Source organism: Macaca mulatta, chromosome 4, assembly GCF_049350105.2.
Source record: "Macaca mulatta isolate MMU2019108-1 chromosome 4, T2T-MMU8v2.0, whole genome shotgun sequence".
In the NCBI taxonomy this organism is placed as follows: domain Eukaryota; kingdom Metazoa; phylum Chordata; class Mammalia; order Primates; family Cercopithecidae; genus Macaca; species Macaca mulatta.
In genome coordinates, this window is record NC_133409.1 from 76,872,427 (window position 1) to 76,899,537 (window position 27,111).

General features: G+C 51.5%; 1 protein-coding gene across 2 annotated transcripts in view; it reads left to right on the forward strand.

The window, feature by feature from the left end:
* The window catches only part of SYNJ2 (synaptojanin 2), a 119,978-nt gene that overhangs the window by 20,467 nt on the left and 72,400 nt on the right, over positions 1–27,111 (forward strand). For both annotated transcript variants that reach the window (XM_015137056.3, XM_015137058.3), the window contains exon 2: positions 16,312–16,398. In XM_015137056.3, the coding sequence (XP_014992542.2) occupies positions 16,312–16,398 (87 nt within the window). The remainder of the gene's footprint in view (positions 1–16,311; positions 16,399–27,111) is intronic.

The following is a 27,111-nucleotide window of genomic DNA, read 5'->3' on the forward strand; positions in this document are numbered from 1 at the left end:
TCACACCTGATGATTTTGCTTCCTACTTCACTGGGAAAATGAAGGTAACTAAGAACTTTCAACAGCCGCCGCACCCACTCCCTGGCTCTGGCACTGTGGACAGCCTCCCAGGCCCTCCCCGCCCCCCAGCCCACTGACCCTGTCCCCTCTCATCTTTCAAGACCTTGCTCCTGCAGTTTCCCCCTTTCCTTCCTAACTCCACCATTATACCAACAGGCTGTCATGGCTCACATTAAGAAACCGTCTCTTGACCCTGGCCCCCACCTCATCTCTTGGTTTTCCCATGCAGCGAGGTCGTCTACATACCTTCCCTCCTCCCAGTCTCCCTTGAAGTGGCTCCAGCCAGGCGCTGTCCTCCCACTCTTCTGAAACCTTTCCTCAAGGCCCCCAGGAACTTTTGGCTGCTCAGCCTTCCATCCAACAGCATCCCCCAGATGATCACACCTGCTTCTGGAAGCATTTTCTTCACTTGGCTTCTCTTATTCTCTGATGGCTCTGTTCTCATCATATTCCTTCCTCACTGCCTGTTTTTCTTCAGAACCTAGAACCATGCCTGGCACACCGTGGGCATCTAGACCCTTTGTTGAGTGGTGAAATTGAAGTGTGACAGGGTGTGTGGCTTCCTCGCTTAGGCTCCCTCAGTTCCCAAAGCCGGGCTCCTTCCTGGATCTCATGTAGCAAAAGGAGGCATACACAGGTCGCACCACATGACTTCTAGAGGAGTACGTGTGGGTGTGTTCATGCTCATGTGGAAATAGGGAGGCGGCCCTGAGGTGGGAGGAGCCTTCCCAAGAGGAATCACCTGAGAGAGGAAGAAGAGCTGGGGAGGAACCGAGGAACTGGTTTGGCAGGTTCAGGAAGAAGTAACTGAAGAAACTGGAACGGTAGCCAGGATCAGAACCTGCAGCCGCAGGACCTAATTTGTTAGGACCTAATTAGGGGTGATTGTGCGAGGCAGTGCGGCATGGAAGCCCCGCTCCGGGACTTCCCTGGTGGCTAGGAAACATTGCTCCACCCCTCCTTCTTGTCAGAAGAGAAGGTGCACACACTTGGAGAGAAATGGGTATTTTTGTGCTTCTTTCTTGTTCCCCGTTGGGTAGGAGGGTCAGGGGCTACCAAGCCCAGTGAAAACACAGCCCAGCCCTGCCTGATCTTCTGCCTCATCCCGAAGTGTAGGGAGCTGCCCATCGTGCTGGGCGCTGTCACTGGCTCTGCCCGAGGCATGTCTGGCACTGGGCCTGGCTTTTTAAGGTGTAAACTGTTTTTCTGGATTTCTTATTTTTAAGGAAAAAACTCAACTACAAAGACTCAGTGGCCAGTCCTGTGCTCAAGCCCTCTTGTTAGGAGAGCTGGCCTCCCTCTTTGGCTATGGCTCAGCGCAGGGAGGGGTATGGAAAGTGCGGGGGGAAGCGGAGGGCCCACCCTCCCCACAGATGGGTCTCTGGCTCTGACTGCAGGAAACCAAACCTTCTCGTATTTTCTCTGGCTGGGTTGTGACGTGGGCATGGCGTTGGTGGGAGGTAGTGCATTCGCTGGGGGTGATGTGTTCTGAGTGTCCCCTCACTCCGTGGCTCTTTCATGTGGCCTGGACTTTTTGGTGAGGGAGCAGCAGTGGGAGGACAGGAGAGTCCCTTAGCCGGCTGATGTATGTCTGCCAGCTGGCTTTGTCTTGCCTCACAGCTTCTGTTTCAGACAGATGTTTTGATTCCCCCTTTGCTTAGCAACCAGCCTGCAGCCTTGCTCTGCCTTGGGAGAACCATTGTCTTTCTGAAGAGCTGCTTCAGCTCCAAAACTGATAACTCTGGAAGGAGCAGCCACCAGCCAGTCAGAACTGAGCTCCGAATTAACACATGAAGGAGACTTCAGCCTCCTGAGACCCAGAAATATGAGAAGATGGTTTCGTGTCATGTCCAAGAATGTGGCCACAAATGCTACCTCAGTCTCAGGCTGTCTGCATTGTCAAATGACCTCCTTATTTTTCTGACCTGTGGGCTGGGCTTCGTTGGCATTTCCTTATGGCATGTTATTGCGGAAAATATTATTCGAGAAAGAAGAGCGTGTGGTTTGCTTGGTTACTGAGCTGGACTGGCTCTGGGTGACCAGAGCTCTCATGCAGAGCAGTGCACGGCTGCTCCTACTGAGACCAGCCTCTGCCTCGGGATGGTCTGTCCCACAGAGCTCTGCTTTGGGACCCGGAATCCACGAGCCCCATTTGCTGTGCTGTGGGACAAACCACGGTTTCCTTGGGAGCCTCTTAGGCAGTGGCTGTTTCTCTTCCACACCCTTGGACCACTGGGGCTGGAGACGGGGAGTTCCCCAGCCTCCTCCAAGGATAAGCCTATTCCTTAAGCCTCCACAAGCCCCATCCATTATTTATTTTTATCATAAGCCATGTTGTTCGAGTAGCATAGACAACTTTCTCAGGTTACCAGGGAAACAGGACTAGAAAGTCAACCCACAATCAAATTCTCTTGCCAAAAGGGAAACAGCTCAGTTAACCCTTGACCCCACATACCATCATCAGAGGTGTGTGAACCAGAGTGACTCCATCTTGAACAGGGGCTGGGTAAAATGGGTCTGAGACCTGCCGGGCTGCATTCCCAGGAGGTTAGGCATTCTTAGCCACAGGATGAGGTAAGAGGTCAGCACAAGATACAGGTCATAAAGACCTTACTGCTAAAACAGGTTGTGGTAAAGAAGCCGGCCAAAACCCACCAAAACCAAAATGACAATGAAAGTGACCTCTGGTCATACTCACTGCTCATTATACACTAATGATAATGTATTAGCATGCTAAGAGACACTCCCACCAGCACCATGACAGTTTACAAATGCCATGGCAACATCAGGAACTTACCCTATATGCTCTAAAAAGGGGAAGAACCCTCAGTTCCTGGGAATTGCCCACCCCTTTCCCAGAAATGAATAATCCACCCCTTATTTAGCACATCATCAAGAAATAGTCATAAAAATGGGCAACCAGCAGCTCATGTTGCTGCTCTGCCTATAAAGTAGCCATTCTTTTATTCCTTTACTTTCCTAATAAACTTGCTTTCACTTTATGGACTCGCCCTGAATTGTTTCTTGCATGAGATCTAAGAACTCTCTCTTGGGGTCTGGATCGGGACCTCTTTCCAGTAACACCACGAGACTGCGTCCCCCACTGCCCCTCGTTTCAGCAGTCGCCTGCTTCCTTGGCGAGTTTTCCTTCTTTCTCTCTCTCATTTCTCACTATGAGTCCGGCCTTGTTCTTGGTGCCTTCAGTGGCCACGTCGATCCAGTGAGTGACCCCACCCCTGCAGCCACTCGCTTACACACTACGCCCCTGACCCTCCAGCGTCTGTCTCAAACATCCCACTGTTCATTTTCCACTTTCACCTTGTCACTCATCCTGCAATTCTCAGTCCCAGTGACTTTTTTTTTTTTTTTTTTTGAGACGGAATCTCGCTGTGTCGCCCAGGCTGGAGTGCAGTGGCGTGATCTTGGCTCACTGCAAGCTCCGCCTCCCGGGTTCACGCCATTCTCCTGCCTCCACCTCCCGAGTAGCTGGAACTGCGGGTGCCCACCACCATGCCCGGCTAATGTTTTGTATTTTTAATAGAGACGGGGTTTCATCATGTTAGCCAGAATGGTCTTGATCTCCTGACCTTGTGATCCGCCCGCCTTGGCCTCCCAAAGTGCTGGGATTAGAGGCATGAGCCACCATGCCCGGCCCCCAGCGACCTTTGACGCCACTGGGATGGTGACCCTTAGAACCCGTGGCCTTCTTACAGCCCCTCGCCTGTCTCATGCCTTCCCTCTTTGCCATGTCAGTGACCAGCCCTGCCTTGCACTCACCCTCCCCGCCTGCCTCTCTTGCTGGGTCCTCCCCACCTGGTGAAACCTCAGCCCTGTTACATCCTGCACTCCATGCCTGCACCAGCCCCTGTGCAGTAGAAGTTTCTGGAGATGCCCCACTACCACATGGGCAGAGCTTACCATCAGGTCAGAACCCCCGAGCCAAGGCGGGCTTTTCACTTGCGTTTCTGTGCTCTGTCCGCTCCCCGACCCTCCAGGACAGCAACTCCACCCTCCCCTTTCCGCAGCTCTTCGTGCCTCCTCCCAGACCTCACTCGTAGCTGACGGCCTCGTCCTCTCTCATTCCACCCAAAAATTTGAAGCCACCGGAAGAGAATTCCCACTGGTTCCCTGCACCACCGCTACCTGCCCACCATGTTTGTCCGCCTTCCCATCTGCTCCCCACGGTGCACTGTCTGCGTTTGAGACCGGCACCACCTGTGCGCAGATGCCCGTGCCTGCTCCAGGGCATGGCTTTCGTAGCTCCCCGCTCCTGCCACTTCCGTCCTGACCTCTCTCTTGGCTGCATCGGTCCTGACCTCTCTCTCAGTTGCATCAGTCCTCACCTCTCCCCTGGCTCATTTCTGGCAGCACACAAGCTTGGTGTAAATGCCCCTGTCCTAGAGAAATCTTTTGACCCACTTCCCTCTCCAACAGCCTCTCCATTTCTCTGCTCTCCACACACACGTGCACATATGCACACGCACACACATGCATGCATACAGACATGCACACTCACACGTGTATGCACACACAGGAAATTCTCAGAGACTCGTCTCTCCCCACTGTCTCCATTTTCTCCCTCCCTCCCCATTCAGGTTTTTGCTCCTCAACTTTCCTGAAACTGTTCCTCTGAGTCGCCAATGCCTAACTAAAGTGATCAGTCCTCAGTCCTCAGATTATAGACACAGCAGCAGCCTCTGACCTGCTGACCACTCTTGCTTCCTTGAAACGCTTTATTCTCCTGGCTGCCAGGATGCCACGCATTGCTGAGTTTTGTTGTATCTTCTTGGTCACTTCTCAGTCCACCCTGACCTTCAAACATGCTGCACCCAGAAGTCAGTGCCCTCCACTCACTCCCCAGGGGATCCCCTCCAACCTCATGATTATTTTATTTTATTTTATTTTATTTTATTTTATTTTATTTTATTGCTGGGATTATAGGTGCACGCCATCCCAGCTAATTTTTGTTGTTGTTGTTTGAGACAGAGTCTCGCTCTGTCACCCTGGCTGGAGTGCAGTGGTGCAATCTTGGCTCACTGCAACCTCCGCCTCCTGGGTTCCAGTGATTCTCTTGCCTCAGCCTCCCAAGTAGCTGTGATTACAAGCGTGTGCCACCACACCCGGCTAATTTTTGTATTTTTAGTGGAGGTGGGGTTTCACATGCTGGCCAGGCTGGTCTTGAACTCCTAACCTCAGGTGATCCACTCACCTCAGTCTCCCAAAGTGCTGGGATTACAGGCATGAGCCATGGCACCGATCTATTTATTTTTGAGACAGTGTCTCGCTCTGTCAACCAGGCTGGATTGCAGTGGCACATTCATGGCTCACTGCAGCCTCCACCTCCCAGGTTCAGATGATCCTCTCACCTCAGCCTCCGAAGATGCTGGGACCACAGGTGTGCACACCTTGCCCGATTAATATATTTTATTATATTTTTAGAGATAGAGTCTCCCTATGTTGCCCAGGTTGTTCTCGAACTCCTGAGCTCAAGTGATCCTCCCACCTCAGCCTCCCAAAGTGCTGGGATTACAGGTGGGAGCCACCACACCCAGCCTCATGATTGTAAATAACTCTGTCTGCTGGGGACGTCTGGGGGATCTTTCCAACCAGACTTCTCTGCTGGACTCTAGACTTGCAGAGCTCTGTCCTCAGCCTCCACGCAGGGCTGCAAGAGAGCCACAGCATGTCTGGTCCCAGCCGATGCTCTGCCCAGACCTGTCCTCTCAGTCTTTGCTGTCATGCCAGGGTCACTCCATCCCTTCCATTGTTCAGGCAATGAACATGGCATCATCCTTGAACCCTGTCTTTCTCTCATATCCCATAGCCAATCTGTCCATGGTTCCACCTTCAAAATATACCAAGATATGTGATGATGTTGAGGAATTGCTGGCGACTTCTTTTTTAGATGTGATAATGGTATTGCGGTTGTGTTTTGTTTTTGTTTTTTTTTAGATGGAGTTTCGCTCTTGTCACCCAGGCTAGAGTGCAGTGGCGTGATCTTGCCTCACTGCAACCTCCGCCTCCCAGGTTTAAGCAATTTTCCTGCCTCAGCCTCCTGAGTAGCTGGGATTACAGGCATGCACCACCACACCCGGCTAATTTTTGTATTTTTAGTAGAGACTAAAAACAGGGTAGTGGTATGATCACAGCTCACTATAGTCTTGATCTCTTGGGCTCAAGCAATCCTCCTGTCTCAGCCTCCCAAGTGACCAGGACCACAGGCTCCCACCACCGTGCCTGGCTAATTACAAAAAAAATTTTTGTAGGGATGGAATCTCACCATGTTGCCCAGTCTGGTCTTGAACTCCTGGGCTCAGCCAGTCCTCCTGCCCTGACCTCCTAAAGTGCTGGGATTACAGGGAGGGAGCTACCATGCCTAGCTAGCTTCATTTGTTATCTGCCCGCTGTGTGTAGACATCTGCTTTGTCACCTCTATTGTGGAAAGCAACATGGAGTTTCACCATGTTGCCCAGGCTGGTCTTGAACTCCTGACCTCAGGTGATCCGTTCCCCTTGGCCTCCCAAAGTGCTGGGATTACAGGCATGAGCCACCACGTCTGGCCATGGTTGTGTTTTTTAAAAGAACTGTTATCTTTTCCAGATTCTTACTGAAATATTTATAGATGAAATAATATGATGCCTGGAATTTACTCAGAATAACCTAGGGCAGTGCTTCTCAAGCTTTAGCATGCATTCAAGTCCCCTGGACGGCTCATTAAAACAGCTTTCTAGGTCTTGAGCCCAGAGCTTTTGATTCACAAGGCGGGGGGTGGGCCCCATAAGGTCTTTCTAATGCTTGGTGCTGCTGGTCTGAGGAGCCCGTTTTGAGTTGAGCTGATCTAAGGTATAGGACAGTGGGTAGCCTGGGCGTGGGTTGGGAGCAGGTGGAGCTGGTGGGTATGTGATAATGAGGGTACAAGGGTTTATTATGTCATCCTCCTTTTCTTTGGAAAGTTCCACAACTAAAAAGCGTGTGTGTGTGTGTCTGTCTGTCTGTCTCCAGAATGGGACTGTTCTTCAGCTTTTCCATTGCTGCGCCCTGGTTCAGGCTAGAGTCCTCTCTTGCCCAGCTGGCGCTAGCACCTCCTAACTGGTCTCCTTCCTTCTCTCCTTGTTCCTCTAGAGTCAGTTCTCAACATAGCAGGCAGGATGAACCTCAGACCCCTGCAGTGGCACTCAGAGTGACACCCAAAACCTTTTTGTGACCTCAAACTTCTGTGCAGTGTGTTCCCCACTCCACTTCCTCCATGAACCTTCAGTCACACTGCCCACCTTGCTGGGGCTTGCACAGGTCAGGAGTGCTTCTGCCGCAGGACCTTTGCACGTGCCCTTCTGGGCCTACAGTGCTCCTCCGCTCTCCATGCAGCTGTCTCTCTGGCTTCCTTCAGGTCCGCATTCAGATGTCACCCTTGCAATGAGGCCTTCTGAGATGACACCATCTAAAATGTCACTTCCCCTTCCCCACTATTCGTCCCCTACTCCGTGCTCACTTTTTCTGCTCCCCTCCTGTCACTGTCTATATTGCACTTATTGATCTTATCTGTCCACCCTGGCAGGAAGCTTGAACAGCGCCCACCCCTTCCTGGCTATTTCTCGGCAGTGCCCCCACCCCAGCCTCCCACCCCACCTCGGTCTGCACCCCCTGCCATCACTCATCCATTCTTTCCTCCTGTTCCTCTTGGCCACTGCCAAATGCTGGATGGTTTCCATCTGTTTGGTTCACTGCAGTGTCTCTGTGCCTGGAAGGGTGCCAACCACAGAAGGCATGAAGATGTGTCCACTGAGCCAGTGGCCAAATCTCTGGCAAGAGGGGTCGAGGAAGGGGGCTGAGGAGGTAGACAGGAGGGCTTTCCTCTAAAGGCCAGAAATTCGTGGCCAGCCAGAGGGGAAGCAGAGACATTCTCATGTGGAAAAACTTACAGGAAATGCAACTGAAAGCGTGGGAGATAGGAAGAGTCTGTCTATTTCTGAGATTATCGAGAAAGGGGGGACGGAAGTTGCAAATGGGCAGGCCAAATCCAGTCTGCAGAGGTGTGCTTCCAGCCCATGCAGTGCTTAAAATAAATGGGGATGGTTGCCAGCACTGGAAGGTCTGGAGTGCCCTGTCTCCTGGAAATGCTGCAGCCTGGCAGCTCTGAGCTGGAGGGCATGACTGGCACCTGGCTGGTGTGTGTTCTCTGCTCACCCAAAGCCCTTCCAGCAGCTTCATTTTGTTGTTTATTTGTTTTTGAGACGGGATAGTGGTACAATCACAGCTCACTGCAGTCTTGACCTCCTGGGCTCAAGCAATCCTCCTATCTCAGCCTCCCAAGTAGCTGGGACCACAGGTTCCCACCACTATGCCTGGTTATTTTTTTTAAAAAATTTCGTAGGAGGCCGGGCGCAGTGGCTCACGCCTGTAATCCCAGCACTTTGGGAGGCCGAGGCGGGCGGATCACGAGGTCAGGAGATCGAGACCATCCTGGCTAATCCGGTGAAACCCCGTCTCTACTAAAAACTACAAAAAACTGGCCGGGCGAGGTGGCGGGCGCCTGTAGTCCCAGCTACTTGGGAGGCTGAGGCCGGAGAATGGCGTGAACCCGGGAGGCGGAGCTTGCAGTGAGCTGAGATCCGGCCACTGCACTCCAGCCCGGGCGACAGAGTGAGACTCCGTCTCAAAAAAAAAAAAAAAAAAAAAAATTTCGTAGGAATGGAGTCTCACTGTGTTGCCCAGGCTGGTCTTGAACTCCTGGGCTGAAGCAATCCTCCTGCCCTGGCCTCCCAAAGTGCTAGGATTACAGGTTCGAGCCACCATGCCTGGCCAGATTCATTTGTTACCTTCCTGGTGTGTGTAGACATCTGTGTTGTCACCTCCATTTTGGAGAGCAAAAAGGATTTCTTCTTCCTTCAAACCTAATTGAGAAAATACAGTTGTTTGGGGGCAAGTAGGGTGTGGGGTGACTCTGGAACCAACCTCCTGGGAAGCCAGGCCTCTGGGAGTGCTGGAGGTGGGCAGTGAGGCTGCCAGGCCCCTGCCTCCTGGGGTGGGGTGCGTGCTCCTGATACATCAGAAGGGTCAGGGGAGGACTTGGAGGTGAAGGCACTGCAGGAATAAAGGAAGCTTACTGGAGAGACGGTCGATGGGGCAGTCAGGCTTTAAAAGGACAGGCCCACTAAGTGAAAAGATGACCAAGTGTTTGGGCTGAATTGTGTCCTCCAAAAGGATATGTTGAAGTCCTAACCCCCGGGACCTCAGAAGGGGATCTTATTTGGAGATAGGGTTGTTGCAGTTGTAACGTTGAGATGAAGTTATACTGGAGTAGGATGGGCCCTTAATCCAGTGTGACTGCTGTTTTAAGAAGATGGCCATATGATGATGGAGGGACACATGGGAAGAGGCTGACCACGTGACGATGGAGGGACACTTGGGGAGAGGATGGCCACGTGATGATGGAGAGATATGTGGGGAGAGGATGGCCACGTGATGATGGAGAGATATGTGGGGAGAGGCTGGCCACATGACGATGGAGGGACACGTTGGGAGAGGATGGCCATGTGATGATGGGGGGGACATATTGGGATAGGATGGCCACGTGACAATGGAGGGACACATGGGGAGAGGATGGCCTTGTGACAACAGGGGGATGCCGGGAGAGGATGGCCTTGTAAAGACAGGGGACATGTGGGGAGAGGATGGCCTCGTGATGACAGTGGGGAGGGGATGGCCACATGATGATGGGAGGACATATAGGGAAAGGATGGCCATGTCATGATGGGGGGACACACGGGGAGAGAATGGTCACATAATGGTGGAGGGACACACAGGGAGAGAATGGCCACATAATGGCGGGGGGACACATGAGAGGATGGCCACATGACAATTGGGGGACACCATATGGGGAGCGGATGGCCACATAACAATAAGGGGACATATGGGGAGAGAATTGCCACATGACAACCGAGGCAGGGCCTGGAGTGAGGAAGCCATAGGCAAGGAATGCCAAGGACAGGACAAGCAGCGAACACTAGACGCAGGGCGAGGTAAGGAGGGTCCCGGCTCCAGGTATCAGAGTAGCCCTGCTGATGCCTGGATTTCAGCTCTCTGGCCTCTGGACCCAGAAGAGAATGAAGTTCTGCTGTCTGGGGCCTCCCAGTTTGTTTACAGTGAGTCTGTTCATGGTGGAGAAACATCTTCTCGTGATTTTCCCGTCCACCATGGTCGAGGCCTGTTTTGACCTCCCGTATTGTATAAGTCAGAGGTGAAGTTGTTTTTCTCAAGGAGTTAATAATTGACAGCATTGGAATGGGACAAGGTGGTCCTATTAGGTTTTGTTTGTTTGTTTTTAAAATATGAGGATAGAAAGTCGTGTTTTTACTCGTGCTTAATTTTCCCAGTGACAGGGATATAAAGTCCACGCCTGTCATCTGTAATGCACCAGGGCAAGCGGTCACTTTTGTTTGCATAGCTTCTCCCAGGGTCATCTTCCCACCCCTCAAGTGTGGATTTGGCCACAACACTTTGTTTAGCAATTTCCTGTCATTTTGTTTTATTTGATCAGGCTTATTCGCATAGTTGAATGAATGCACAAAGGCCTCCTTGTTTCACGATTCACAAAGTCAGAACCAGATCATACCAGGGCTTATGGGTTCTGTTTCAAGGCTTTGTAAAGCTACTAGGGTTGAAATAGGTATTTTTGGTGTTGTAATTATTTTATTGCATTTATCAACTTATCTACTGAGATGGGGCACTGAGAACTGCTGATTCACCTCTCTCCAGCCCTGTCTGCAGTACCTGAAGGCTAGAGGAAGACATTTGGCAATGCACATGGCCTTCGATTCTGCCTGTGAAGTTGGGGTTTCATAGGCCCGCCTCCCTGTAGGTGCGTGACAGTCTGAGTGCCTTACCAGTGGGTTTGGCATTGCCTCCAAGCAGATGCTGGGGAAGAGGATGCCTCCTTCTCCTCCTCACGCTTCATCAGTGTGTGAGCAGAGGCAGGAGACCTGTGGGCTGGAAGGCCCACGTCCTCCTTCTCAGGCTGTGAATGTGGCACTTACATGGCAGGAGGACTTTGCAGATGTGATCAGGACCTTAAGAGGAGACATTATCCTAGATGATCTGGATGAGTCCATTGCACTTACAGGGTCCTTAAAAGCTGGAAGAGGGAGGCCGGGCAGGGAGAGGGAAGGAAATGCGAGGATCTGATTGCTGCGATTGCTGAATTTGAAGAAGGAAGGAGCCGAGAGCCAAGGAATGCAGGCAGCCTCTGGGAGCTGCAAGAGACAAGTAAATGGATTTTCTCCTGCAGCCTTCAGAGCAGATGCAGGCCTGCCGACACCTTCCTTTCAGCCCAGCGAAACCCATTTCAGAATTCTGAGCGCAGAACTATAAGGTCATGAGTCTGTGCTGCTTAAGCCACTGTGTTTGTAGTCATTTGTTGCAGTAGTAAAGGAGACTAATATGCCATTCTGCCACCATTCTGAGCTTTTGAGGCGGGCTGATAGAAAAGGTGGAACAGTGGCTTCCCAGTACTTTTCTAAGTGACCCTGCCAACCTAATATCCCAGGCACTTCATTTTCTGTAACTCCCCACCCCGCTGCCAGCAGAGTCTGCTTAGTCCTCAAGACGACGGGCTTCTGGCTGCTGGTAGAGGTTGATGATTTCACTGATTATCTTTAGGTTACTCCGCGCTCTCCCTTCCCCAGAGAAAACCCAATCAAATTCAAGTGAGCATTGGGAAAAATATTCATTCATTAAACTGGTTCTTAACCTTTTTGGGGGCACTGAACTCTTGAGATTCTGTTGAAAATGGGATTTTAGCCCCCATAAAAATACTTATCAAAAATTTGCATACAGTTTTGGCCAGGCACAGTGGCTCATGCCTGTAATCTCAGCACTTTGGAAGACCGAGTGGGCAGATCACTTGAGGTCAGGAGTTCAAGACCAGCCTGGTAACATGGCGAAATGCCATCCCTACTAAAACTACAAAAAATAGCTGGGTATGGTGGTGCACGCCTATAATCCCACCTACTTGGGTGGCTGAGGTGGAAGAATTGCTTGAACCCAGGAGGCAGAGGTTGCAGTGAGCTGAGATTGCACCACTGCACTCTAGCCTGGGCAACACAGCAAGATTCTATCAAAAAAAAATTGCATACAATTTTGAATATAATTTTGTATACAGATTCCCCCAGGAGCTATCCCTTGAAGCTCCAGTGACTGTCAGGGGCTTCCTCTGTCACCCCAGGTGAAGAGCCCTTGTACAGATTAATTCACATTGAGGCTGATGAATGACTGTTTTCCTGGTAAGTCTCCTCATGGTCTTTGCCAGGTCCTTAAACCATGTTCAGTGGATCCTCGTTATTTGTGGATTCCATATTTGTAAATTCACCTGCTCTGTAAAATTTGTCACCCAAAGATCGGAACTCATGGACACCAGCAGAGTGGTGAAAATGTGTCACCCGATAAGCCTGTTCCCAGCTGAAAAGGATGCTCTGCCATCTTGTTTCACCCTCTTGGTATAAATGAGCGTGGTTTGCATGATTTGTTTAGTGCCATATTTTTCATGTTTTGTGCTTTTTCTTCGTGGTTTCACTGTTTGAAAGTGCTGTCTAGTGTTTCTGGTGCAAGAAGGCAGTGATGTGCCTTATGGGGAAAATATATGTGTTTGGTAAGCTGTATTCAGGTTTGTGTTCTAGTGCCACTGGTTCAGTGTTAATGAATCAACACTGTACAGATGATTCCTGACTTATGATGGCTCATTCCAGTTATCATGTTTCAACTTTACAACGGTGTGAAAGCGATATGCATTCAGTAGAAACCATCCTTCAAGTACCCATGGGACCATTCTGTTTTTCACTTTCAGTACAATAATCTATAAAATTCATAAGATATTCAACACTATCAGAAAGTAGGCTTTATATTTCATGATTTTGCCCAGCTGTAGGCTAATGTAAGTGTTCTGGGTAGGTGGAAGGCAGGCTGAGCTCTATGGTGTTTGGTAGGTTAGGTGTATTGAATGCATTGTCAACTTAGGATATTTTCAACCTACCTTGGGTTTATCAGGACATGACCCCATTGTAAGTTGAAGGCCATCTGTTTATTCAGTAAGGTGTCTTTTAAACAGAAAAACACATAAAACAAGTTTATGTATTGATTGGTTGACAAAAATGTTGCAACCCGAGGCTTTCAGGAACCTAACTCTGCATTTCCTCTAGGAGCGCTGCTTGCTTCAGTATCTATGGGTAACTCTATGGAACATAACTACTGTGAATAATGGGAATTGAGTGTATTTTCAAGTTGCTGGCCTCTCAAGCTATGCTGATAATCAGTCCTGCTCTTTAAATCACGTCTTACCATCAGTCCTGCCTAGAGAAATGGAGGAGGGGAGGTCTCTGGTCTTACAGTCTATCCTGACTCTCTGCCCCACCAGCTGTGTCCTGAGCACCAGCCTGGACAGAGCTGTCTGTTTGGTGGGTGGTAGCAGGTCATGTTGTGAGGCCCTGGTGCCTACCTTCTGTCCTCCTGTGCTTGCTAGAGGAGCACGAGGCAGGAACAGCCAGTCCATGCTGGTTCCTGAGAGAGGCAGCTCTAGGGCTGCCAGCACCTGCTCCGGGGGGCTGAGGGTGGGAAGAGCTTCAGAGGGGAGGATGGGACTGTCTGAGTGTATTTCCAATCCCAGTTGGGACTTGTCATCTGATGAGGACAAGTGCCTTTGAGGGGGATGGGGATGGTTGAGAGGAACCAGGAAATCAAGACTGCGCTGGAAAACGTGGCATGGTGGATCTTTTGAGTCGGGGTGTTGGGATGTGTGTCAGCTAAAACAAAGTTCACCTGCTTCAAATGCTCGTCCATGCTTTCTACACTTGCCTCTCTGAGTCAACATCTTTAGAGACAGCAGGAAGTGATGAAAGTCAGTTCACAGTCCATCTGCTCTGAGGGCTTGGTATGAGGGGCTGATGTTTTCTGTCATTTTCTCCTTTCTAACATTTCACTTTGGGATCTTAGTTCCTGGTTGAAATTCCTTAACTGTGGGAGTTGAGGCAGTCTAAGAATCCTTTTCGGCTGCTTAAGACAATGAGGTAGAGAGGGAACCAGCTGCCCCTTTTCTTACCTCCATGATGATGTAGAAATGGTTCCATCCAGCCCAAGGGTTCTTCTGGGGCCCAAAGCTCCTCAAGGGTTCTGTGCATAGGATTTGAGGATTGGTTTTCTTGGGTGGGGAGAAAAGTCCATCTTTATTTTTATCAATCCTACCTGAAATGTAGCATTTCCTCTAATTAGGAAGGCAGGCAACAAAACCAGTATGTTAGCTACGTCTCTGATTCTGTCACCAACGTGGGTTAGCCATATCTCTGACCCTGTCACCAATGTGGGTTAGCCATATCTCTGACCCTGTCACCAATGTGGGTTAGCCATATCTCTGACCCTGTCACCAACGTGGGTTAGCCATATCTCTGACCCTGTCACCAATGTGGGTTAGCCATATCTCTGACCCTGTCACCAATGTGGGTTAGCCATATCTCTGACCCTGTCACCAACGTGGGTTAGCCATATCTCTGACCCTGTCACCAACGTGGGTTAGCCATATCTCTGACCCTGTCACCAATGTGGGTTAGCCATATCTCTGACCCTGTCACCAACGTGGGTTAGCCATATCTCTGACCCTGTCACCAACGTGGGTTAGCCATATCTCTGACCCTGTCACCAATTGCAATTACAGATATCTCCATATCACATTAGCGTTGTTTCAGATATCTTGAAATAGCATTTATTCTCATCACTAGTTTTAAATTAAGGTGGTTAATAGACCCCACTGGATTTTGCGATTTAATATGCTGATAAGGCACATAGATTACTATACTATAACATTTAAAAAATATTTTGATAACTGGATTTCAATAAGATTGGTATTTGTAATCGTATTTATTTTCTTGATTTTTATAACAGCTTTATTGAGATATAATTTCTGTATCATACAACTTACTCATTAAAGTATACAACTCCATGTTTTTAAAATATATTTTCAGGGTTGTATAACCATCACCATCACCATAATCTAATTTTAGAATATTTTTGTCCCCCTTAAAAGAGGCCTCATACTCATTAGCAATTATCCACATTCCCCCTTTCTCCAGTCTCAGCCCCTGACAATCACAACATCTACTTTCTGTCTCTAGAAATGTGCCTGTTCTGGACATTTCATAGAAATGGAATCTTGTTTTTGAAACGGAGTCTCACTCTGTCGCCCAGGCTGGAGTTCAGTGGCATAATCTCAGCTCGCTACAACCTCCGCCTCCTGGGTTCAAGCTGTTCCCCTGCCTCAGCCTCTCAAGTAGCTGAGACTACAGGCGTGTGCCACCATGCCCAGCTAATTTTTGCGTTTTTAGTAGAGACAGGATTTCACCATGTTGCCCAGACTGGTCTTGAACTTCTGACCTCAGGAGATCCGCCCACCTTCGCCTCCCAAAGTGCTGGGGTTACAGGTTACAAAGTGAGCCACCGTGCCCGGCCAAAATGGAATCTTTCTGAGGTCTTTTGTGACTGGCTTTTTTCATGTAGCGTAATGTTTTCAAGGTTCATCTATGCTTGTATTTTGTTCTGTGCACTTAAAACATTATTCTGAGAAGGGGTCTAAAGGCCTGCCCTGTCATGGCCAGAAAGGCCTGTGGCATTATTGGAGAGGTTAGGGCTCCCTGCGCCTAATGGTTCTTCCCTCTGTCAGTTTTGCTTTAAAACTAGTCCATGCCTTGGCTTGGGCATGGACAATCACTGCCAAAGACCCGGCAGGCAAGGCACGCAGCTTGCCTTGGGATGGGTTGGACCCAGGCCCTGGGCACTCAGAGGTACACAGGCACCTCTGCCCAGTCTCCCCAAGTTACCACCTCCACAGGTGCCTTGGGGTGAGTGGGCACCTCCAGGATGTAGCCTCTAGTGGATGATACCCGTGGACAGGGACAGCAAGGCAGAGTAATAGAGCCAGGCCCCAGGTGCCTGCCCCCAGCTAGACACCAGAACCCCAGGACCCCAGCTCCTCCAGCCCCCAGGAAGCTGTCAGCGCTTCCAGAGAGCAAGCTGTTGGTGGGAAGGTCTGAATCCTTGCAGCTCTGTGATTCGCGAATCATAAAACCTCCACACTTGGTGTTTGTGGGCCGAGCTATTGTCTTTGTGTTTTCTTTTTGGAGTGGGTGGGAAGCCAGCTTGGCAAGCCGGGTGTGAATGAACAGGAATGAGCAGGAGACGCTCGCTGATGCCTTCTGTGATGTGTTTCTCCCCCAGCTCCAGAAGAAAAGGAAGTCATTAAAGGACAGTATGGCAAGCTCACGGACGCGTACGGCTGCCTGGGGGAGCTCAGGCTGAAATCTGGTGAGTAGCCGCTTGCTGGAGGAGCAGGCGCCGGGCTCCCCGGTGGGCAGGAGCCTCTGCGTCGGGAGGGGCCTCAGTGCAGGCGTTCTGTTTGACCGCTCTTCTCTCTCTCTCTCTCTTTTTTTTTTTTTTTTTTTTGAGACAGAGTTTTGCTCTTGTTGCCCAGGCTGGAGTGCAGTGGCGCAATCTCAGCTCACCACAACCTCCGCCTCCTGGGTTCAAGCGATTCTCCTGCCTCAGCCTCCTGAATAGCTGGGACTACAGGCACGCGCCACCACGTCCAACTAATTATTTGTATTTTTAGTAGAGACGGGGTTTCTCCATGTTAGTCAGGCTGGTCTGGAACTCCAACCTCAGGTGATCTGCCTGCCTCAACCTCCCAAAGCGCTGGGGTTACAGGCATGAGCCACCGTGCCTGGCCGACCTTGCTTCTCTTTTAAGATGTTTCTTTGTGCCTCGGAACCTGCTCCTCCATGCAGGTGGGGCGGTCAAGGTGAGTGTCGCCTGGTTGTGACCTGCCTGTGCTGGGGCAGGGTGGGGCTCCCAGCACCCCAACCCTGTGCCAGGGCAGCTCGTCTTCATTGCTTGCCGGCGAGGGCCCAAGTGTTTCAAAAGTCTGGTCTGGGGCTTCTGCCCAGGGCGTTGTCTGCAGTACTCTAGAAGGTGTGCCAAGGCAGGTAGGTGAGGACGAGGACCAGGGCAGATGCCAGGGCGCACAGGGATGGGCTGGAAGTTGTCGGCAGGAGAGAAAAGCCACTCGTGTGTGACAGTCAGTGTGGGGTGGGAGGGAGAGGAAGGGACGGCGCGATCTAACTTGCGAAGGGAGAGAACTTCCAGGAAGACGTGAGCATCTCTGCTCACTCTGAGAGACTTGAGGGTGAGCCGGCGGTGCCCGGCTGTCGTGGGTGGTCACAGCCAACCTCTGCTGTTCCTGGAGCTCGGGAGCCCTGGGGCCCTCAGTTCCACCACCCATTTCCTTCCTCCTCTCTCAGGGCTCCCCTCGCTATCTGTGACCCGGCTATGGACATCTCCTGTGACTTCTGGGGCCGAGACAAGAGCCCAGTCACATTGCTGATTCTCGGTCCCACCTGGCTGAGATGGGAATGGCTGCATGGGTTGTCCAGATTCGGGCTTTCCCCGAGCCAAGCACACACCTCCCTTCCCTGCTCACGGCAGCTGTGTTCAGATACTGAGGATTTTTAAAGCTGCCAGAAAAGCACGGTTATGTTGGCCATTCCTTTTCTGGGTGTTTTCTGTCATGGAATGTTTTTCCCTGAACTGTGACGATTACAGTGATCATTTCCAAATAGCATTTAGGAAAAACACACAGTACCACGTGACAAAGTGCATTTAGGAAATGTCTGTTTCGTGCCAAGAGCTAGACATACATTCACTTATTTAATCCTAAAAATAGGCTACTGTGATAATGCATCGTTGTCCCTGTTTACAGTAAAGGGAACAGGCTCAGAAGCTTCAAGTAACTTGCCTTAGGTCAGAAGCTTAGCTGGGTTTCGAACCCGGATCCAGCTGCCTCCAAACACTTGCTTTTTCCGTGAAAGTATGTGGGCTGCCGAGGGTTTTCTGCAGGACTTTCCGCTCTGCAGCGATCTTCCTGAAGTTGCAGAAAATCCCCGTGGCCCTTGCCTTCCATGGTGATGACCGTGAGGACGGTGACCCGCACCTGCATGGCGCTCACTTAGGAATCTGTTAGCACGGCTCCCGTGGCCACCTATTGGGTGGGTGCTGTTGTTACCCTGCCTCGTCCATCCATGCTGATGCCCTTTTGTCCACATGGTGGCATCTGGGCCCCCAGGATGCCTCACAGTCTTGGCATCTTTCAGTTATAGTTGGCAGCTGCTTTCAGTCCATACATGAATGATTCATTTCGCATCCGACAGGGACTGGGATGCAATGAATTACAGTAACTGGCCCAAGGTCCGGCCATTCTCAAGTGGTGCCCTGGGTTTTAAACTAATGTCTTGTGGCACCAGGGACTGCCTTCAACCACCAGGCTGTTCTCCTTTCTGAAGGGGACAGGTGGCTGGGCTGACAAGGAGGACAGGAAGTGCAATACCTTCCCCCATCCCAGGGGAAAAGTGTTTTTTCCCAGGGCTGTGATCTAACATCAGCTGTGGGAAATCGATCCTAACCAGGAAGGGTGGCAGCCCCAAAGAAGTCTTGTTAGAGCCAGCCAGGGGGTCTGCGGGGGTCCACGGGGTCTTCTGGGGCAGGGAGTACACAGAGAGGAGACCACCTCCCGGGGCTGCCCTAGGCGAGGGCTCCTCCCTGCCTTCAGCCAGTCCCCGCCACCCCACACCCCACAGAAGGGAATGAGGCTTCTTGTGGGCCATGCGAGACCAGCCCAGCTCAGAGGCTTTGGGTGCCCCCAACCCCAGTCCACCTGTAAGAGTCACCCTCAGGGGTGGGTTGGAGTTTCTGAGTGTTGTACGTATGAATTTGACTTTGGGGATGTCAGGATAATTTGGTCTATTTTCAACACATTCTGGAAAGTATCCTAAGCATCTGAAGGATGGAAGGATTGGGCTTTAAATCAAGTTTTTCCAGTCCCCATTGGTTACCTTAAGGGGCGTTTGACTTTCACTTGATTTTCTTTTTCCCCTGTAAGTCCCTGACCCAGAACTGTGACCTGTTTTTCTTTTGTGTTTTCAGCTGTTGAGCATGTTGGGCAGCACAGAGTGTAGCTACAACTGTGTGACTCCACCTGTGTGACTGACTCTGTGACTGACTCCACCTGTGTGACTGACTCTGTGACTGACTCCACCTGTGTGACTGACTCTGTGACTGACTCCACCTGTGTGACTGACTCTGTGACTGACTCCACCTGTGTGACTGACTCTGTGACTGACTCCACCTGTGTGACTCCAGTTGTGTGACCAACTACAACTGTGTAACTGACTCCAATTGTGTGACTCACTCCATCTGTGTGACTCCAATTGTATGACTGACTCTGTGTGACTCCAGCTGTGACTCCATCTGTATGACTCACCTCAACTGTGTGACCCCCACCTGTGTGATCCCCACCTGTGTGACTCCACCTGTGTGACCCCTACCTGTGTGACTCCACCTGTGTGACCCCCACCTGTGTGACCCCCACCTGTGTGACTCTACCTGTGGACTGACTCTAACTATGTGACTGACTCTACCTGTGTGACTCCAGCTATATGATTGACTTCAACCATGTGACCCCACCTGTGTGACTCCAATTGTGTGACTCCACCTAGTCACACAATTGGCTAGGACTCCAGCCCTATAAATTCTCTAGCAGACAGCCCTCCTGGATTCTAGTTCCCACTTCCCAGCTGAACTGCATTTAATCTCTTGAGGACTGTTTTCCCATCTGTAAATCTAGGAACACTGCTTCATTTCTATGTTGCCTAGTTCTTCGGAGGTCCACATGAGTGATGCCTTGAAGAGTGTGGAGTGCTCCTCCAACACCAGGCAGGCTGGCCACAGGCAGTTTCTTAGAGTGTGACCTGGGGGCACTGCCACCACTGAGAAGCTCTGCTGTCTCTCCTCTGTCCTGGGAGGCCTGGAGGGAGGAGGGTGCTGAGTGAGAGGGACCTGGCCTGCAGAGGGCTGAGGATGAGGTATGAGCTGGAGGGCCAGGCTGTGTGGCCTCGGGGTGTGGACTCCTGGTGGGTGTACTCCTCTGTACAGGCTAGTAGAGGGCTGGTTTCATGGGCAGTCACTTCAGAAGGAGAATTCTCTGGAGGGGAGTTTGAACCCTTAGTCTTTTGGGATGCAGTGTTCTCTAGCAAGTCTTGAAGCGAACTGGCCTTTGTCAGTCTATATTAATTTAATTCCTGTGCCCAGTGGTGGGATATTACCAAGAGAGTTGACACCCAGATCCCTGAGGGGGAAACTCTGAGATAATGCAGCATTTGCCAGTTTCCAAGGTGTAAATTCACGGGCCAGGACTGATTTCAGGTTCCCAGAGTGGAGCTGAGGAAGGATCCGTACCAGGGGCGCCCACCGTGGGTGTTCACTGCAGCAGCCGCCACTGCCTACTCCTCCCTCATGTTCTGCAGAGGGGAGGTGGGAGAGGGCCCTGAGACCATGCCGTGTGGGCACACGGTGCTTAGGGTTCTGAGCCTATGGGTGGCGGGCGAGGCTTAAGGGTCATCTGGCCGAAGCTTCCCCCTTCATAGGTGGGAAAGCCTAGAGGTCTTAAGTCCTTTGTTTGGAGCTTTAAGTCTGAGGGTGTCTTTGTGAGCAGAGGGACAGATAGGATGGCTGGGGGGACCCCAGGGTTGGGATTGGCACAGACCAGGCTGGGAAGGTGAGCTCAGAGCTGAGACAACACAAGGAAATGCCAGCCCAGAGCCTAGTGGAAGGCCTGGGGTGGTCCTGGTAAACAGGGCCTTGTGTCTGCAAGCCACGTCTCATGACCCCAGCAGCCAGCTTTCCTGGCCTGATAACAAATGGCGTAGGACCTGCCGCTGGCCCTAGCCTCCATCTACCTGGCAGAGGGAGCTACCAGCAGAGCCTCACTGGCAGCTCCCTCTGACCCATGCATAGCTTTGCTTTGTCCAGAGCCCTGCAACCAAAGCCTTTTACCTGTAGGGGACATCGAGACGACTGGTGCATCCTCCTGGGAGGCCCAGAGAGGGTGAGAGCCTTGCTGAGACCACACAGGCCACGGGAGGTGTGCAGAGCCTGAAGCCTCAGTCTTCTGAGTTTTGTTTTTCCCCTTGCTGTGAGATCCTTGATGGTTTCAGGGCCCTGGTCTCTCCCTCAGCTGAGGGCTACCGAGACCCCTGCAAGCCTAGTTAGCTTCTTGGCTGTCAGAGAATTGATCGTATCTCACAAAAACAAATCCTGTGCTCTAGATGGGCATCGGGAGGGGCCTCACACACCGGAGGCAGGTGGGGACCAGTGGCCTGTACCACACTGACAGGTGGCCCGGGAGTCAGCGGCCCCCCACAGTCTGGTGCTGGGCTCGAACCATGACACTTTCCTTAAAACCCATAGTACAGACCAGGCATAGTGGCTCATACCTGTAATCCTAGCACCTTAGGGGGCCAAGGTAGGAGGATCACTGGAGCCTAGAAGTTCAAGACCAGCCTGGGCTATGTAGCAAGACCATGTCTCTACATAGCAGTGGTATCTACAGCACCATGCCAGGAGCCTGTAGTCCCAGCTACTTGGGAGGCTGAGGTGGGAGGATCACTGGAACCCAGAAAGGGGAGGTTGCAGTGGACTGAGATCAAGTCACTGCATTCCAGCCTGGGTGACAGTGCAAGACCCTGTCTCTAAATTAAAAAACAAAAAGCAAGCAAACAAAAAACAAACAAAAAAACCCATGGTATACAGAGAACGCAGTCAGGCAGTCAGGCAGTCAGGCTATCAATGAGATGGGGCAGGACACAGTGAGGCTGGGACTGAAGGAGGAGGAAACCATCAGTGCTGGGTCAGGTAGGCAGGGCGGGGCCTTCCTAGAGAGGCAGCGCTCCCCACAGTGGTCCTGAGGCTTGGGTAAGGCTCTTCCACAGAGGCCTCTGTGGTTACACCCATTCCACCAACTGTCCGGGGCACACAGGCAGGGGCAGTTCTAAGGAAAAGTTTCCAGGTCCTCGGCTTTTTTCTATTATCGAGGACCTGTGATGGAGGACAGTGTTCTTGTTTCCCTCTGCGGTTGCCCTGCTTCCATGTTAGGGCAGAGGGCAGGGCCTTCCTCTCTTCTGGAAGCTCACCGTGTACCGTGCTCCAGGAAGTAACTCCACCTAGGATACCAGACAAAGGGACAGTCCAGAAGCTTGTCAACATCATTGAAATAAGGTCAGGACTAGGTAACAATCTGTTTGCAAGTCAGGTGATGTCCAATTGTTTGCTTCCCTCATAATGGAAGGAGAATTCAATTGGGGTATCAGCTGACACATTAGCAACCATTTTATCAGCAGGTTATTGTCGTTTTTCAGGCTAACTCGGAAGGACTTTGAAGAATCGAGTGACATTTCTACAATGAAGCCCTTTCCATTCTCGTCTATTTATTAATGTGAACAGGATTTTTTAGTGTTTGCATCTACAAAAATGAAAACTAGAATTAGAATTTGTGCAGAACCGACTTTCATTCCTTCAATAAATATTTATTCATCTCATTAAGAGATGGTTCCAACACATTATTACTTTTCGTATTAAATGATTATTTGTTGGCCAGGCACGGTGGCTCACGCCTGTAATCCCAGCACTTTGGGAGGCCAAGGTGGGCGGACCACTGGAGGTCAGGAGTTCTAGACCAGCCCACTCAACATGGCGAAACCCCATCTCTACTAAAAATACAAAAATTAGCTGGGCGTGGTGGCGCATGCCTGTAATCCCGGCTACTCAGGAGGCTGAGGCAGGGAACCTGAAAGGCGGAAGTTGAACCCGGGAGGCAGAGGTTGCAGTGAGCCGAGATTGCGCCACTGCACTCTAGCCTGGGTGACAGAGCAAGACTGTCACCTCCCAAAGACCCCAACTCCTAAAACCATAGCCTTGGGTGTTCGTATTTCAGCATATTAATTTGGGGGTGCATACATTCAGCCAATAGCAGGTACGCTGGTTGACCACACTCTTTTAAAGGGGACAGCCAAAAAAAATTATTTGACAAAGTGTTTTATTTACATTGTGTTGTTTACATTGTTTGACCAGTTAGGTTTCATTGGAATGATAAACCAGAAGTCTCTTTTTAAACACTTGGAGTTGAGGAACACACAGCTGCAGGGCTGATGGGGTGATCAGAACAGGACGTAGAAGCACCAAATATGCTACGTTAGGATGGAATTCCGAAGAGGGGGGACTGGAAATATGAGTGAAAGTTCCACGTGGTAAAAAAGAGCATGTTCCTGCAATCCTGTAAATAATAGATGGCGATGAGTATCACATTACTGCGTAGATTCCATTGGATACTGACAATAGACTCCCAGAGTTTTAGTTTTACATGTCAATATTTAGAATACACTGCACAATATATTATTTACAACCATTTCAACTACCGATGAAAACCTTCAGTGACAGTTTTAAAATGGTAAGGGAACGCTGTCTGAGTCCAGTGTGTTGCTGTGACAAAGTTCCATAGGAGACAGGGTGGCTTATCAGCAACAGTCATTTATTTTGAACCGTTCTGGAGGCTGGAGGTCTGAGAGCAGTGGCCCACAGATTGGTCAGCCGTGAGGACCTGCTTCTTGCTTCATAGATGCTGCCTTTCTCTGCATCTGACGTGGTGGAGGAGGTACAGGAGCTCTCTAGGCACAAACTCCATTCATGAGGGCTCCACTGCCATGACCCAGTCACCTCCCAAAGACCCCACCTCCTCATACCATCACCTTGGGTGTTCGTACTCCAGCATATTAACTTGGGGGTGCACACATTCAGCTAATAGCAGGTACACTGGTTGACCACATTCTTAAAGGGTACAGCAGGTCAGGGGCAGTGGCTCACACCTGTAATCCCAGCACTTTGGGAGGCTGAGGCAGGTGAATTACCTGAGGTCAGGAGTTCGAGACCAGCCTGGCCAACGTGGTGAAACCTCATCTCTACCAAAAATACAAAAAATTAGCCAGGTAGGGTGGCGGGCATCTGTAATCCCAGCTACTCAGGAGGCTGAGGCAAGAGAATCACTTGAACCCAAGAGGCGGAGGTAGGAGTGAGCTGAGATTGCACCACTGCACTCCAGCCTGGGCAACAAGAGTGAAATTCCATCTCAAAAAAAAAAAAAAGCCGGGCGTGGTGGCTCACACCTGTAATCCCAGCACTTTGGGAGGCCGAAGCAGGCAGATCACCTGAGGTCGGGAGTTCGAGACCAGCCTGACTTATATGGAGAAACCCCGTCTACTAAAAATGCAAAATTAGCTGGGCATGGTGGCGCATGCTTGTAATCCCAGCTACTCTGGGGGCTGAGGCAGGAGAATCGCTAGAACCTGGAAGGCGGAGGTTGCAGTGAGCCGATATCACACCATTGCACTCCAGCCTGTGTGACAAGAGCAAAACTCTGTCTCAAAAACAAATAAATAAATAATACATGCATGCATACATACAGACGTAAAGGGTACAGCAAACCAATCTGATTGGAAACTGCTGGACTTTGGGGCTAGATGGAGCATGGGCTTAAAGTGAAACCTATGTTTGCGTTTTGGCTCTAACACAGACTAGCTGTGTGCCTGGGTGAGTGATTCAGTTTCCCTGGGGGACGGTCACGCGTGTGTGAAATGGCAATGGTAGCCCTGAGACAGTAGCATGGGTAAGCAGGCTGGCGATGTCATCTGCAAGGAGGTATAATTAGGAGCACCAGCTCTGGGGCCAGACTTGGCTTGAGTAACTTGCCCAGGCACTGTAGCTGGAAAGTGGATTTGGATCCCAGCTCCCCGCTCTGTCACCTTGCGCAGGCTGCTTAACCTCTCTGTGCCTCTATTTCCCTCCCTGTGAAACGGAGCTGGTAAGGGCGCCCTTTGTGGTGGGCAGGAGGATGGAGTCTGTGCCTGTACAGCTCCCCTGCCTCCACTGCGCCCACCAGACGCCAGCTCTCCTTACTCCCCTGTACCACTCCTGACCCTCTCCTCCCTGGACCCAGGAGCCCCAGAGCTCTGTGGCAATGCTGTTGTTAAGAGCCTCTCCTGGCTGCTACAGTGTTCCTTCCCCCAGCCTCCCCTAGGCCGTGGTCCTGCCCAGGAAATGCAACCTGGGACTGTTGCCAGGCACTCAGGCCCCCCACGCGGAGGCTGTTGAGGAAGTGGTGCTAGAAATCAGCTTATGACTCGCACGGAGTGATGTCATGCAAAATTTTCCATAGCTCTGGCAGCCACAGGGGCCATCCTCCTGCCACTCCGAGGGCACTTCTGCTGAACTGTGCTTTTCCCTGCCCTGAGCATGTCAGAAAAGGCAGGTGGGTGCTGGGACTGCTCTGTGGCCAAGTTCTGATCAGAGGCTGCCAACCCCGGAACCCCACCTGTCCTACTTGAGAAGTTGAACTCTGACCCCTGTCCCTGTCCCCAGTGTGATAACTTCCTTTGTTCTTAGGTGGTTTCCTGAGGATGTGTCTGGGGAGATGTGATGGGGTCAACCCCCCACCCTGCTGGGACCCCTACCCCATGGCATATCAGCAGGCCCGTGGGAGCCCTGAGCCGCTCATTAAAGGAACACACTTTAATGACAACCACACGCCACCCTGCCACAAGCAGCACTCTTCTCCCTTTGAAGTGTGATGAGGAAATTGGGGTGAGGGGCTGGTGGAATTGGTTGCTTTGGGGTCCCTTCCCAGAGTGTGGAGAGATCTGAACCATCTCCAGACCATGGCTCTAGATAGAGGCCCCTGATCGTTCGCAGAAGATCTCGCTGGGTGGATCCTTTAAACCTCAGCGGGGTGGGAAGAGTGTCCTTGGGACTAGAGCCCTGCCAGCCCCCAAAGGCCAGTTTCTACCTGATGATCTCTTGGGCCCTGTCCCGAGAGTGGAGCACGGCGCTGCCAGGCACCCCCAATACATAGCGTGTTGTGAAGTGCCCTTGTGAGCAGTGGGGGACAGGGAACAGCAAACCAGCCGTCAGCGACAGCGAAGTGGTGCCCCAGAGAGGGCTGCCTCATTCCCCTGGCTGCAGGGTCCGAGGTGGTCTTGGTAGCATTTGGCAGGAATTTATTTAGGAAGCATCCAGCAAACCGCGTGTGTGCGGTGCCGGGAGACGATGATAAAATGGTCCTGCCCCAAGGAAGTCCCTCCCCTGGGGGTACAGGGTGGGAAGGAGGTCATGAGCTTTGTGTGACCACTGCTGATGGGAATGCTATTGGCATGTACAAGGGGTGCCTGTCCGTGTCTTGGGAGAGCAAGGAAGGCTTCCTGGAGGAGTTGCTGCCAACTTGGCCCAGAAGGATGAGGAGGAGTTCTTCTGCTGAAGTGGGGAGGGAAGAGGCAGGATGGTCCCCACGGAGCATGTAGGGACACTCATGCTGTTCCAGAGGATGGAATGCTGGGCCCGAAGCCCGAAGTACTGTGAGGGCAGAGACAGGCAGGAGGTACGTGGAGAAGGGGTCATGGAGGTCTTGTTGGGCAGATGGTGGTGGGACATCCCAGGCAGGGGGAGTATCTTGGGCAAGAGCGCAGGGTGTGAGGTCATGCTTATGGCACATTGGACCAGCTGGAGGACAGCCAGCTCAGGAGAGCAGCCGGCCAGGGTGTCCGCCCACATGTGGGGCAGGGGCAGGCTGCAGTGGGGAGGGCCTTGGGAGCTTCTGTTGCAGTCCTGCAGGGAATGGGAGCTGTGCAGGAAGGAAGGGCGGAGCAGCTGTGATCTGATGGCTTTGGGAAGGCCACTCCTGTGACGGAGTAGGGGAAGACAGACCCCAGGCCAGGGGTCCTGAGTCAAGGCGGTGGCTGAGGAGGCACTGGGGAAGGTGATTTGGAGAGGCTTTGGGGGCAGGTCCTGGGGATCTGGAAGGGCTCCGGGCCAGGAATGTTCAGACTCCTTGGGGCATCAGAATCACCTGGAGGGCTTGTTAAAGCAAAGCTTGCCCCAGCCCCAGGCAGCTGGGCAGCAGGAATCTGCATTTCTAATAGGCTCCCAGGAGATGCTGACCCGCTGGCCAGGGTCCCATACTTTGAAAAGTCCTGCCCGAGGCTTACGGGACAGGGCAGGTTCTTGAGCCATTGAGTTGAGCAGTGCCGTGGGAAGTCGCAGGTGCACAGACGTTGCCTTCCTGGCTGCGGTTGAACCTGGGCTCCGTTT